The sequence below is a fragment of the Chiloscyllium punctatum genome, chromosome 6 (assembly GCF_047496795.1).
Source record: "Chiloscyllium punctatum isolate Juve2018m chromosome 6, sChiPun1.3, whole genome shotgun sequence".
Classification (NCBI taxonomy): domain Eukaryota; kingdom Metazoa; phylum Chordata; class Chondrichthyes; order Orectolobiformes; family Hemiscylliidae; genus Chiloscyllium; species Chiloscyllium punctatum.
The window spans coordinates 33,112,403-33,127,309 of NC_092744.1; the positions used below are offsets into that span (position 1 = coordinate 33,112,403).

General features: G+C 39.1%; 1 protein-coding gene across 22 annotated transcripts in view; it reads right to left on the reverse strand.

Moving 5' to 3' along the window:
- The window catches only part of LOC140478847 (uncharacterized), a 352,643-nt gene that overhangs the window by 187,342 nt on the left and 150,394 nt on the right, over nt 1-14,907 (reverse strand). For all 22 annotated transcript variants that reach the window (XM_072572342.1, XM_072572329.1, XM_072572328.1 and 19 more), the window contains 8 exons: nt 12,884-13,006; nt 11,910-12,035; nt 9,395-9,520; nt 7,098-7,211; nt 6,241-6,351; nt 5,819-5,932; nt 2,669-2,782; nt 642-767 (listed from right to left, as the gene is read on the reverse strand). In XM_072572342.1, the coding sequence (XP_072428443.1) occupies nt 642-767; nt 2,669-2,782; nt 5,819-5,932; nt 6,241-6,351; nt 7,098-7,211; nt 9,395-9,520; nt 11,910-12,035; nt 12,884-13,006 (954 nt within the window). The remainder of the gene's footprint in view (nt 1-641; nt 768-2,668; nt 2,783-5,818; nt 5,933-6,240; nt 6,352-7,097; nt 7,212-9,394; nt 9,521-11,909; nt 12,036-12,883; nt 13,007-14,907) is intronic.

Consider the following 14,907-nt stretch of genomic DNA (forward strand, 5'->3'; position numbering starts at 1 on the left):
AGCTTATTGCCTCCAACCCACCCAACTACCTGAGAGCAGGTGCCCTTATCACTGACCTGGTCAAATACCATCTTTAAAGTGCTATTCCTAAATAAGGCTTAAAATGTTCTGTATATTTTACAACTCTTGGGCATAAATTACATTGGATTGGTACCCTTCTAATGAAGTGTTTCCTTTCTATGTTCAAAAGTCTGCTGGTGCTGCATTGTAGCCGTACTTAAAATTCTCCCACACGGTGTGATCTAATCTTAAACATTTATACACTCACAATCTTGGCTTAATTCTTTATTGTATTTTTGGCAAGCAATAACTTTACAGGCAGAATTTTATAAACAATATTATGTGAACATAAATGTGAAAGATAAACTTAATTTAAAAATTATGCCACATCTCACTCTGGCATTAACACAGGTGTGTTATTAAACATGTATAATGCAGCAGATTATTGTATACTCAATCAAATGTTAATAATAATTAATACATAAATAATAGTCTATAAAATTAACTGAACTATTTAATCAGAACTTGAATGTATAGATACTTTCATACATTTTCATTGAAACATATGGCAAACATCTGAAATGAAGTGAGGACAGTTTATCACCATATTGATTGCATTGATTTTTGAATGAAACTATTACCTTTGCAAATGAAGCCATTGCCTTCATACCCTTCTTTACAAGAACACGTATAGGAGCCCAGTGTATTAGTACATAATCCAGCATTGCGATCACAATCATGCTTATTACGAGAACATTCATCCACATCTGAATCAGAAAGCAAAGTTTTAGACATTTGAAAACATTAAGATAAAACACATCAGTTTAATGTATCTCTCATTTGATAAAGAAACATCAAAAATTTGCAACTGAAAATGACTTGTTTTATATCGCAATGATTCAAATATGGATTAAGTGGACTTATTGTTAACATTTTGGAGCAAGCAACATATAATATGTTAAAGCAATTGTTTCACAATATATAGTAAGCTGATTCTGAATGGAAAAAAAAATCTCAATATACAATTCTCTATCTCCATCTCTTTCTTGCAAATTTATCCATGGTCTAGTACAGTTTAGTGCCCAACAGATGTATGAATGACGTGGATTAAGCTTCAATTTCCTTCTTTCCTAACTACAAGTCACCTTTGTCTGTCCCAAATAATAGAGCCGAATTGAACAACATATCCTTTCCAAACACTGGTCTTTGAATCATCCCATAAAACTTCCTGTTACAGCGGTCTGAGGTTGAGAAAACCTATTTTGTCCTAAGCACTATTTTCCACAGCACTATTTCACTGGTGCTTCATTTAGCCTGAACTTTAAACACTGGATGGAGGTGGTACATTAGATGTTTCGTCCATGCACCCCACATCCCACGTCCCACATCAAAGAGCAGTTTTGCAGTTACTCAATTTGCACCTGAATGTTCTTCCATTTATGCTCCTGCAAAGTCTCAGCAGAACTTGAACCAGTTAAACCTGGAATACAAATCCAGTTGAGGCATTCTGACAGTTCCAGATTTTTGCTAAATAAATTAATTGGTTTTAGAGAATATTAATAATCTCCAATAGCTTCAGTGGGACCTCAATGCCTTTTAAAAATTTCTTCGCCAATTTGGGTCTTTTGAGCAGATCATTCTGCCTCTGATGTACAGATTGGTTTGGACATAGCTGATGATTCATTTTAGCAAGCACTAAAGGAAATCCCTAGCTATGAAATGACCTCATTCTTCGAACAAGATCTTTATTCTTGACTGAGATGAGCGATGATTCTGCTCAGCTCCAGTTAAGGTGCTCACAAATCATAGGAATTGCCAGATCTATATCTGAGAACACTGATGAATGGATTAATGTCATAAAGCTTTCTGGTTGTATATAATTATTTATTCAATAATAACAAGGACGATCATTAGTATTTAGTTAATCTCCCTGTGGAGCTCTTTGAGCATGAGTTCCTGTGGTAAGAGGCAATGTCCTGCCCAGCTGGAACTCATCGCCTGAACTCTTATAAAAGCAGACCTAGTGGGCAACTGTGGTGTAGTGGTAGTGTCCCTACCTCTGGGCTGAGATGCCTGGGTTCAAGAACCATACTGCTCCAGAAATGCATAAGAACATCTCTGAACAGCTTCATCAAATATATCTACAACTGACTATCAGACAACGGGTTTTGGGAATATGATGAACTCCCAAGCTGGATCTGGCCTTAGCTCAAACCCACTCCTCCACAGCATCAAATGGAAATAAAGTAGGGCCAGGTAGGACCCTCTTGTGGTGCAGTGGTAGTGTCCCTGCCCCTGGACCAGAGAGGCTTAGGTTCAAGTCTGACCTGCTTGAGAGAAACATCTCTAAACAGGTTGATTTAAAAGATAAAACAGACCTGGGATTGGGTCTGTAGAGCTAACTACCCTGTGCTGGGACTACACCATAAATAGTAGCTCTATTTTCGTGTTCAAGAATAAATGATGTTACTTTCTAGTCGTGCTTTCTGAGCTATTATGTTTATAAGTAAGACAACACTCATGATACACAGCAAAAATATAGATTAACCAATTACTCATCTGTTTAAACTAATTCTCAGTTTATGTGTTTCTTTTTCTCTTCAATGATTTTGTTTCTTTACTTTTAGAATCAAACCAAGGTGAATAAAGTAAAATACTTTGACTGTACCTTGACTGCAGTCTTTTCCTTCCCAATTGTCATCACATATGCACTTGAAGTCATTAATACGATTCAGGCAGAACCCACGATGTTTGCATGGCCCGCTCACACAGTTATCAATCACTACATTTAAACAAAGGAAATGTTAATTAAATTGTAAGATGGTAAAGTTTATCTCACTGTTACTTGTCAGCAAAATATTTTTGTTTTTTAACTAGAAACTGATGCTTGAGTACTTAAAGTGTTTAACTGATTAATCTCTCTGTAACTACCTCTCATTTTCTCTAGGGTTCTTTCTAAATACTCGTGTCTCCACTGAAAATATTTATATCTGAGCTTGTTCCATTATCTTGCATCATCCTTTGATCATTCTCTCCAGTCTACCATTGCCTATCCATTTTGTTCTTTGCCTGTTCACCATCCCCAACCTTTTATCCTTGGCTGTGTAATTTTTTAAAGGGGTTCATCCCAAGTATCCACTAATTGTGATGAATTGTTGATCTGAAATGAGGAAACATTTTGATAGGTAAATTTACAAGGTCCTCCTCATGCCCCCTTTGCCAGGTTATGTACCCCAAACTACTATCCATGGGCCCTTTTACCCCAAGGTCAGGTAATTGCCCTGCTCCAACAGCCCATATTTCCCTATGTAGACCATGCCTGGCTATGCCCAACCATCCACTCCCCTGTAATATCCTGTTTCTTCCAATCAAAACCTTAAGCTTCCTTACCCATGCCACATGATATACCCACATACCCCCTGATGCACCCCTCCCCAACTTCAGCCAGACTACATCAACCCACACCTGATACCTGCAAACCTTCCTATGTCTCCATGCCATGCTAGCCCCACCCATCCCAATGGCCCATATGCCCCCTATGCCAAGCTGTGGCATTTCCATGACCAGTTACCTACTATATCCTGTATAGACAGGTCCAACAGCAGTAAAACAATATTTCCAAGTAGATTTTCAGTTATTGAACCTTGTCAAGATAGTGGTTGATAAATTTTTGTTACTAAGGGAATTACAGATATGGAGATATTATAGGCAGGTGGAATTGAGGTAGAAGGTCTGCAATTATTTCATTGAATAATGGAGTAGCTTCAAATGGCCAATGAGGTGGAAGTGGGTACTGATGAAGGGCTTTTGCCTGAAATATCAATTTTCCTGCACCTTGGATGCTGCCTGACCTGCTGTGCTTTTCCAGCACCATTCTAACCTTGACTCAAATAGCCAATGGCCTACTCCAACTTCAACTTCTCATGGTCTCAAGTCAGAATCATATATGCCATAGAAATAATTATGTTTGCATGATTGCTGCCCTTGGCTTTCCACGTAGTTTGGGAAGCACTGCTGAAGAAACTTGGTGAGTTCTTGCAATGCATCTTACTTCCCATATTGTACAGCAGTGATGGAGGGAGTGAATGATTAAGATGATGAACAAGCACCAGACACCTGGACTGCTTTCTCCTGGATCATGTTGAATTTTTGCAGCTGCACTCATCCAGGTAAGTGGGAGATATTCCATCATGGTCTTAATTTGTGCCTTGTAAAAGATGGTAAGACTTTGGGGAGTGAGAAATAAGTGAAAGGCTTATAAAGTGACCATTTTGTTTACATTGATCTGGAAACAGAAATACTGTTCCGAGGAGTAGTGGAAGCTCTTAGAGTGGTACTGAAAAGAAACAGGACACATGGACTTCAACATTAGTTCTTTTAAATCAAACATAAATGATTTGGATGTGCGCATAAGAGATAAAGTTAGTAAGTTTGCAGATGACACCAAAACTGGAGGTGTAGTGGACAGTGAAGAGGGTTACCTCCGATTACAACAGGATCTGGACCACTTGGGTCAATAGGCTGAGAAGTGGCAGATGGAGTTTAATTCAGATAAATGCGAGGTGCTGAATTTTGGGAAAGCAAATCTTAGCAGGACTTATACACTTAATGGTAAGGTCCTAGGGAGTGTTGCTGAACAAAGAGACCTTGGAGTGCAGGTTCATAGCTCCTTGAAAGTGGAGTCGCAGGTAGATAGGATAGTGAAGAAGGCTTTTGGTATGCTTTCCTTTATTGGTCAGAGTATTGAGTACAGGAGTTGGGAGGTCATGTTGTGGCTGTACAGGACATTGGTTAGGCCACTGTTGGAATATTACGTGCAATTCTGGTCTCCTTCCTATTGGAAAGATGTTGTGAAACTTGAAAGGGTTCAGAAAAGATTTACAAGGATGTTGCCAGGGTTGGAGGATCTGAGCTACAGGGAGAGGCTGAACAGGCTGGGGCTGTTCTCCCTGGAGCGTCGGAGGCTGAGGGGTGACCTTATAGAGGTTTACAAAATTATGAGGGGCATGGATAGGGTAAATAGGCAAAGTCTTTTCCCTAGGGTTGGGGAGTCCAGAACTAGAGGGCATAGGTTTAGGGTGAGAGGGGAAAGATATAAAAGAGACCTAAGGGGCAACCTTTTCACACAGAGTGTGGTATGTGTGTGGAATGAGCTGCCAGAGGATGTGGTGGAAGTTGGTACAATTGCAATATTTAAGAGACATTTGGATGGGTATATGAATAGGAAGGGTTTGGAGGGATTTGGGCCGGGTGCTGGCAGGTGGGACTAGATTGGGTTGGGATATCTGGTTGGCATGGTCTGGTTGGACCGAAGGGTCTGTTTCCATGTTGTACATCTCTATGACTCTCTGACTCTATGAACCACACATCAGTAGCAGATTGGGATGTGGTGTTGAACCTCGCGGACAGATACTATGTAGGTATCATGTACTTCATGCACTTTCTGTCATCATTGCCCAACACTCAACACGTGGGCCGTTGGACCCTAACCCTAACACTTAAGCCAAGAAGTTGCTTTAGTTTATGTAATAAATGGGATTTAGATTATAAGCTAAACAGTTTCTTGAAATCGGATGCTGAAAACTATTGTCACAACTTGACTGGCCACTCTTTAAGAGCCAGGAGCAAGAAGCACGAAGCATTGAGGACAGAGCAGGAATAATGTGGTGCTGTAAACGCATATAGAATTAACGGTGGTCAAGAAGTTATTTTACAAAACCATTACCATATTGTACAAAGAAGTATTATTTATCTTTCACTATATGGTAACAAACCATTTGTCTGTTCTGCTGAGTAGAAAATAATTTTAATACTGCACCTCTTTGGCAGAGCTGACCAGTATATCCAGGCACACAGTTACATGCAAAGGCATTTATGGAATCAATGCATGTGGCTTCATTCTTGCATGGTTGGCTGGAACACTCATTAATATCTGATAAGGTAAGTAAAATCAAATCATAATCCATTCTCTTCTGAAATAATTTTTTTGTTTTTACATATACGATATAAAATGACAACAGACTTAAAAACACTAAAAGGAATGTAAATATAGTTTATAGGAATCTTTAAATAGATTCACATGTTTCAGATACAGAAAACTTCATTTGATTAATACACAGATTGCTGGATGCATAATAGTTCAAACGCTAATATATTGCAATATGGCAGTATCTTGAATCATGGCTCTTTAAAATAATTATTTTAAACTTCACAGAATAGAATTCGGAATAAATGGCATACTAGTTTCGCAGTGTCGTCCTGTAAAGCCACTGAAACATTGACATTGGTAACTTCCGCGTGTATTCAAACAGGTTCCATTCATACAGGGATTAGAGAAACATTCGTTTACATCTAGAACAAAGAGTTAAAATTAATTTCTATTTAGTGAGTCAATTGCTATTTAAAAGTAAAAATCTATTGCACATGGTTGTGTATTGGCTGAATAATAATGATATTTATACTTGACACATAAATAATATTTTTACATGCCATAAATATTAATGAAATAGATATACACATTTAAAATTAAATGGAAGTGTATGAAAAGGAGAGTAATCACACAGTTAAGGGGATAAGGAAGACAGTGAAGCAAGAATAAATGCTTGTAAATGCTATTAACATTTTATCTTCACATAAGCAACTACTTTATTCAAGTGATCGCATCTTTTGAATTTTACCCATTTCCTGCTCTGCAGCATTTGTAATGTCAGGCCCATTATGGAATAGAGGTTCAACCACATGAAATGAAACTGCCCCTGCAAAATCTATCACAATGTGCATCTTGACCAGAGGCTTAGAATGCACAAGTCCCACAGCATTGACTACAATAGCTCAAGAAACTGAAGCAACATTCATGATTGACACTTTGCATAATTACAATGTATTAATTTGTAATTTTCAATTGCAAATAACAAAAGACCATTCAACCATCCAAAGTTCTCTTCTCTCTGTAATTGCTACACTGGCGTGTGATCTTTAGAAGCTATTCCAAAGTATTTTGTTCAAAGTTCTTATCACCAAATTTCCATTCTGAGCCAGTGAACGAAGCATGTGGAAAACTGTAGCAAACATGCAGTCTGTTTAATGGAATATCTAACCTTCAGAACATGACATCCCAGTCCAGCCAGTTACACAGTCGCAATAATAAGAACCCTGTGTGTTGATGCAGGAACCTTTTCTGTTGCATGGACTTGATAAGCACTCATCAACATCTGGGGGGAGAAAAACACCAACATAGAAAAATAAGAAAGTTGCAAAACATAACACTCTTAGTTTGAAGTTCTATTTTTGTCCTGTTCTTAATTACTGGGAATAGACAAGTAGTAGGCTGGAACAACATAGCAAGCTAGTCAGCATCAAGCGGGGGAGAAGTCAACATTTCAGGTGTAAGCCTTATTCAGGACTGGGGATGGGGGTGAGGGGAGCTGCAGATAAAGGTTGTGTGGGGGAGGGATTTTGGGTGGGGAGACAGTGGCATAATGTCACTGATTAGCAATGCAGAAGGCCAGACCAGTGTTTTGGGGACATGAGTTTGAATCCCACCATGGAAGATGGTGAAATTTGAATTCAATAGAATCTGCAATAAAGAGATGGCTTAAAGGCAACCATGTAACCACTACTGATTGTTCTAAAAACCATCTGATTCACTAATATCCTTTAGGAAAATAAATCTTCTTTTCTTGCCTGCTTTGGTCTACACGTGACTTCAAATACAGCAAGGTGGTTGCCTTGAGATTGCCCTCTGGGCAATTATGGATGGACAATAAATACTGGCTTAGCTAGTGATGCCCACATTCCATGAGTGTGATATAGGCATTGATCACACTAATACTACATCTGTGGACCTGTTCTTGTGTGTGGTGTGGTATTGTTAAGAAAATTCCATTCAGGAGGCAAGACTTGGCATGGTATCAGAATCAAGCTTAAACTTATCTTTAATTTATATCTACGCAAATGTACTAGCTTCCCTCTGGCAGATATTGCTGAATAGTGACCAAAAACAGTAGCCCTACTCTCATGATGCTGAGGTGAGTCAACACAACACATACATGAATCTGACTGAAATGAGTTACACACTTAGGATTATAGGTATAATGTATCTAAAGGTTGAAATACTACCCCGGGTAAATCCGGTGAGTAACAACATTATTGTTTGATAAATACAATTGTATTTTGTATAACTCTAGCTTTTGATATTGCTTACAAGGAAAACAATAAAGGTAAATAAAAAGATCCTTATCAAGTATTATCTGGGGTTGTTATTGGGCAGATAACTGTTACATTGATGAAATGTAGGTTTTGCTTGGTGTCCTTAAGGCATCAACTTTCTGACTCCGAGGCCAAACAAAGTATAATTAGATAAATCATACATTGTTGTATAGAACTAATCTCACTTCATTATTCTTCTCAACTGGTTGTAGCTAAGAAAAGGTTGGCATGTATGCTGAAGTTGTGGCGTTGTGGTGGAGGATAAGGTGGGCGTAATCAATAGATAGAGATGAAGCCCAGAAAGAGGCAGAGACCAACAGTTGGACAGACAAAGGAATGGGTGAAGGTCAGCCTGGGGGTATAAGTAACTGCTAATTGAGACCATTAGTAACAAACAATGGGACGGGTGTAGGAGCAGCCAATGTGATGACAAGGCTTGGTGTGTGGGGGTTAGGGTAAGGACATGGAAGGTGTGCAGGCACTAAAATTATTAAACTCAATATTGTGTCCTAAAGACTGCAGAGTTCCTAAGTGAAAAATGGGAAGCTGTTCTTCTAGCTTGCACGAGCTTCACTGGAATAGACAACAGGAAGCTCGGGTTCATTTTGCAGACACGTATGGACATCTATGTTCTGCCACTTCAACACGCCACCATGTTCGTTGGCCAACATCTCTGTCTCGTGCTTGCACCCCAAGTGGAAAATGAAATGCCATTCTTTCAGTTTCCATTGTCAGCTACTATTGATCCCAATTAGTTCCAGTCTGATTCCCCCAGACTGACCTTTACCCATTCCTTTGTCTGTTCAACTGTTGTTTTTTTTCTCTGGGTTTCATCTCCATCTACTACTTGTTCCTTCTCCCACTGCATCTTCAGCATTTATACCAACCTTTTTCTGAAGAAGGGTCACTGGACCAGAAATGTTAACTGTGATTTCTCTCCACATATGCTGCCAGACCTGCTGAGTTTTCCTCGCAATTTCTGTTTATGTCTCTGATTTTCAGCAACTGCAGTTCTTTATGTTTTTCCTCTCACATATTATCTTGTTTTCTTCTATGCATAAAATAACCTTCATCACATTGACTTGCTTTTCAACCAGTGCAACAATTATGTAATTTATATTTGATGTCGAAATGATTCTTTCATACATTACTGTGTGATATTTGCCGTTTGCATGTTTTAGCTCACCGTGGCAACTTGCTTTGTCTCTTTGATCCAACACGTAACCAGAATTACAGGAACATTTGTAACTGCCAGGAGTATTGCGGCAAATTTGATCACAATTGTTGAATTCTGATTCACACTCATTGATATCTGTGTAAAAATGGAAAGAACAAATACTTTTTATCACCAGTTTACAGCAGAAACTAAGATCGTGTGGGCACTGAAGCCTGATAACAGCAACTATACATTTGGCTCTGATAGTCCAATAGCTATGGAGACAATGCAGCATTACAGAAAGGTGTTGCACGTCAGGACCATGTGGAACCTCTGACAGAATTCTTGAGAATTGCCTAGGAAATTGAATTTTCCAAAAGACAACTACTCTGCATCAGGAACACTTGGAGAGACCCCATTAAAATTGGAAAATTTGCAAGATTCCAATTTAGACCATAAGAAATATGCACAGGACCAGACCATTTGACCCCACAAGCTTGCTATGGCATTCATGGCTGACCTAATATTCCTCATGTCCACTTTCCTGTATTTTCCCTGTAATCCTTGATTTCCCTGCTGATCAAGCATCTGTCCATCTCAGCCTTCAATATCCACATGGTTCTGCCCTCTGAGAGAAGAAATTCCTCCTCACCTCAGTCTTAAATTGACACCCCTTTATTACGAAGCTCTCTGCACCTAGATTGTCCCATGTGGGTAAACACCTCTCAGCATTTACCCTGCCAACCCCTTTAGAATCCCACATGTTAGTACAAGATCGCCTCTCATTATTCTATACTCCTAGAGTCCCAGCCTGCTTTGGCTTTGCTCACAAGTCAATCAATCCATACATGCTTACAATAAACTTAAAAGTTACCCAAGAAATTTAGGGGACTAAAAACCTATTCTAATTCCTAAGGAACTACTAAACTGACCCCCAACTCAGCACTGAATTATTCCACCCCAATTACATCCCATTCGATCACTGACACTTTCCCTGACTTCTGACACCTTCTCCCAACATGAGAGACAGCCAACATGACTCAATTCCATATATCAGCTCCCCTACCCTCCCTCTGACCTTCCCCTGCTGGAACCGACTCCTCAAACACCACCACCTGACCCTCTGTAACACCTCACTATTGTCACCTCTGCTGGTCATAGAATCTAGATCCAACACCCCCACGCTTCCCATTCAGCCACAGCTTTCAAACTCTAGACGTAAAACATTGTCTGCTTTCCCTCTGCACCCCATTACGTGTCCTCTGACATGCCCCTCTCTCCTGGGCTTGAGGAACTGATATACACCATCTCTCCAGCTTGACCCTCCAAGAACCAACAACAATATCTCCGCCCTCCTGATGTCCTTCCCCACATCTAGCACTTCTCTCTGTGCTGGCTTGTGATTAGTGGTAAAGCAGATGATTGGGAAAGTTTTAAAAACCAACAAAACATGACCAAAATAGTTTAAAAAAAGGGAGAAAATAAACTTTTAAGGTAAATTTGTAATTTGACAAAACTATGGGAGGAGTGGATAGAATAGATAGTTGAAATTTTTTTCTAAGCCGGAAACATCAATTATGAGAGGATATAGATCTAAGGTAAAAGTGGGTAAGTTTAAAGAAGTTGTGAGAGGCAAATATTTTTAACATAGAGGGTGGTAACTTCCTGCCAGAGGTGGTCGGAGCAGTTAAAATTGCCATTTAAGAAGCATCTTGACAGATACGTCAATATGCAGAGATATGGACTGTGCAGAGGCAAAATGATTTTAGTTTAGAAAGGCAGTATATGTTGGGGCAGACTTGATGGCCCAAAGGGCCTGTTCCTATGCTGCATGGCTCTTTGTTTGTCTTAATCCGTTGACAGACGGGGAGTGCAAAACTAGAGAGCAGAGGTTTATTGTGAGAGGGGAAAGATTTGTAAGGTACCTGAGGGACAACTTCTTCACACAGGGTGTCAATATATAGAATTTAGGACCAGAGGGCAGAATCTCAGAATAAAGGGTTGCTCATTTAAAACAGAGATTAAGAGGAATTTCTTCTCTCAAGGTAATGAATCTATGGAATTTTTACCACAGTGGGCTACACAGACTGGATGCATTCAAGACTGAGAGAGACAGATTTTTAAGCAGTAAGGGAATCAAGAGTTGTGAGGCAAAGGTACGAAAGTGGAGTTGAGGATTATTGGATCAGCCTATAGTCTCATTGAATTGTGGAACAGACTGAGTGGCTGAATCGCTTGCTTCTGTTTTATGTATGTATACTCTCATTAGGATTCAACAATTACTTCTTAGAGTTAAATATGTTTGTGTTAAGCAACAGACCTTAAAGGCAGAAGAGAAGCAAATTGATCAATCCTAGGCTGAAGCAAGGAAATTAGGATAGAGTGCTGTTATTACCTTTAAAATGTTTTGCTAAGAAAATCATTCGACCTTGTGTTCAGATTCCTAAGAACCCTTCAGATTTATTTTCAAAAGAATTTACTTTCTTTCATACATTACTTTGTGACATTTTTCTTTTCCCTACACTCGAGTGAAATTCAGACTCACCGTGGCAACTTGCTCTGTCTCCTTGATCCAGTAGGTAACCAGATTGACACGAACACTTAAAACTACCAACAGTATTTTGACAAGTTTGCTTACAATTGTTTGATGACAAACTACATTCATTGACATCTGTAAAATAGGGAGAAAAGATGAATGCTATTTAACATTTATCCCAGAGGAGGATTCCTCACATTGATTGAATAATTGATCCAGTACTTGACTCAGACACTGATTCACTCCTTTGAAGCTTTGGGGATCAGCACCTGGTGAGTCACATAGGCAGGTGGCTTACAGCCAGGTCAGGGGAAAGGAATGATTCTTGTGCAGCTCTTATGAGGTAAACTTTTAGACAAATTGTTTTGCTAAGGATTGAAATGAAGACTTGGATGCCTCGGCTGCCATATAGAGGTGTGCTGGCAGGTTCCAGTCACTGTCAAAACAAATGTAGAGTCTAGTTTCAAAGTGCCTGAAATCATAGCAAACATTGTCCTCTGTACAATCTCTGCCCCATCTCTTTGAGTTGTACTGAAGATCTAGAGGCACTGCCACTGCTTTTGTGTGGACAGGGCACCTATTCCTCTGTCTTCCCTATGAGGATGCAACACACTTGGCCAATCCAGGCACTTGCCAAAGTATTTCTAAAAACACTCTAGACTGCTTCCAGATACTTTGTAAAAGGGAATGATTTCTTAACAAGCTCCTCATAGGTAAGTCGAGTGCCTGGTCCTTTAAATGATGTGTATGCAATAATCCATCTTGTAGTGGACTGGTTCATCTATGAATTTATGGCTTGGACATGAATGCTCCAAATGTAGCATTCTGGTGCCGCATAAACTGGCTGGATTGTGTGTCAGGAGATTAGCAATAGCATTGATTCAAACCCTGCTTTTTTACGTGGCCTTCTCCTTGCAGAACAGTATGAAGGCAGTGCCAGAAGCAGGAAGTAGCTCAATGCAGCCCACAAAATAATATCTCACCTCTGCAGATTGAGCCTGAATCATCCACGGCGTATCCTCTATTACACTGGCATGCAGGTTGGTTGGAGGACGTATCTATGAAACATTTTCCATTTGTACAGCTGAGGGTGCAAATATCAATTGCTGTAATGACAGACACAGAGGAAAGTATTAAAAATTTCATTCCATTTTTGTTCCTTGTTAGAATTATGCCTCTACATTCATGAAGCTTTTTTTTTCCCATTGTATAAGAAAATCACAAGAACTGTTACAATGCAAACGCAGTGTGCTGGCCCATCATGTTCATCCAGGCTATCAGAATAATCAACATGACTTCATGTCATTTTCTAACCCTTTCCCTTGTGACAATGCTGTCCCTTTAACAAGGTTATGTTGCCCTTGGCTTTTTAATTTCAGAGAGATGGTAAAAGACACAGATTCCCAAAAATCTAAGTTGAAGGGTTTTAATGCCAGTTTGATTATAGCTAACAGATACTGCCTCAGGAAAAAACACTTTCAAGTTTTTTTTAATGTCACTTAAAGAATGAAAGAGAAGTGGTCGGTTCTCCCAACTCAGCTTTTTCTGGTTTGGTTTGGTTTTAGCAGTAATGGTTGAAAAGGCTCCAGGACCCAAAAAAATCAATTTCATGCTAATCCTCCTTTCTCTCTGACATCTCTCCTGTAAGTCCCTGGGTTTGATTTTACCTTTTGTGCCAAGGGGTGTTTATGGAGATTGTTGCAAGTATTGGGAACAGCATCAGTAAATTGGTATAATCTGTTGGGTTTTCAGAAAGGTGAAGTTATTCAGTGTTCTGTTCTCTTTTGTTTGTGTTTCATTTGTTAATCTTGTAAATAAATTCTGTTTTGTTTCAAACTAAGTGGTCTGACCAACTGTATCCCTTCTGGAATATCCATGTTACACCTGCTTAAAACAACTAGCAAAGTTAGGATCTGGGCTACTTTCTTGAAATAGTTTGAGACGGTCTGGCCTGGCCATAACACCCCATAACCATGGACATTAGTTCTGTTTAAATCAGCTACTAATGTCTTGAATGCCTCAACTGAATCAGTATCCACTAATTTCCAGGAATTCCAGACCCAAACCACTCACTGTGTGAAAATATATTTTTCTCATATCGCAATTACTTAATTTACTAATTGTTTTAAATCTAAGCTCTCTCATTCTTGTTCCTTAAATGAGCAGGAACAGTTTCTCCTGGTTTACTCTGTCCTTATCTCTTATGAATTCAAAAACTTCAAATAAGTCAACTTCCTCTTAGCCTTCACCTCTTAAGGAAAATAGTCAGAACTTCTTCAAATTAGCATAACTGAAATTTCTAATCCCTGGAACCACAGCACACAATCATAATATTGCTATGAATAGATAAACATCTTGAATTGATTAGCATGGCCACTAACTAATGAGTATAATAATTGCTTTTTAACATTGAGCAATAATCTAATTTCTTAAGTTTCACTGATATGTGAAGACTTTTTTATATTAATTTGATTTCTTTACATTCTCTCAGGCTAAACTCTGTTAAACAATATCACAAACATGGAAATTAAATTTTCCCTATGAGCTCCATAAGCTCCTTGGTTTAAAGCTCTGTGCCCTACTGGGAATTGTGACTGAATATGATTGAAAACTGTAGGATGTATTTGCCGACACTGGAGTGGTTTTTACTGTAATAATAGGAAAATCAGCTATTTTCCTGAGATCACACAATCACAGAATTATTACAGAGCAGAAGGAAGCCATTTGGCCCACTCCATGGATTTTCTACAATTTGTGCTCTAGCAAAGGATGCAAGGATTGTCACTGGCAATGTTGTTATGGCAGCAGTAAAACTTAAGTGCACCAAAATCTAACAGCTTTGACATCTCATTTCAAAATATATTCATTTATAAAATTTAGAGTAGCAGCACGGTGCCTTCGGGATGCATACACAGTAGCACTGGAGATAGGGATACACCATGCATTGTTCATACGCAAATTCTTTCGGGAAATATCAGCTCTAATGTTTTAAGAAAAGCAGTTTAAA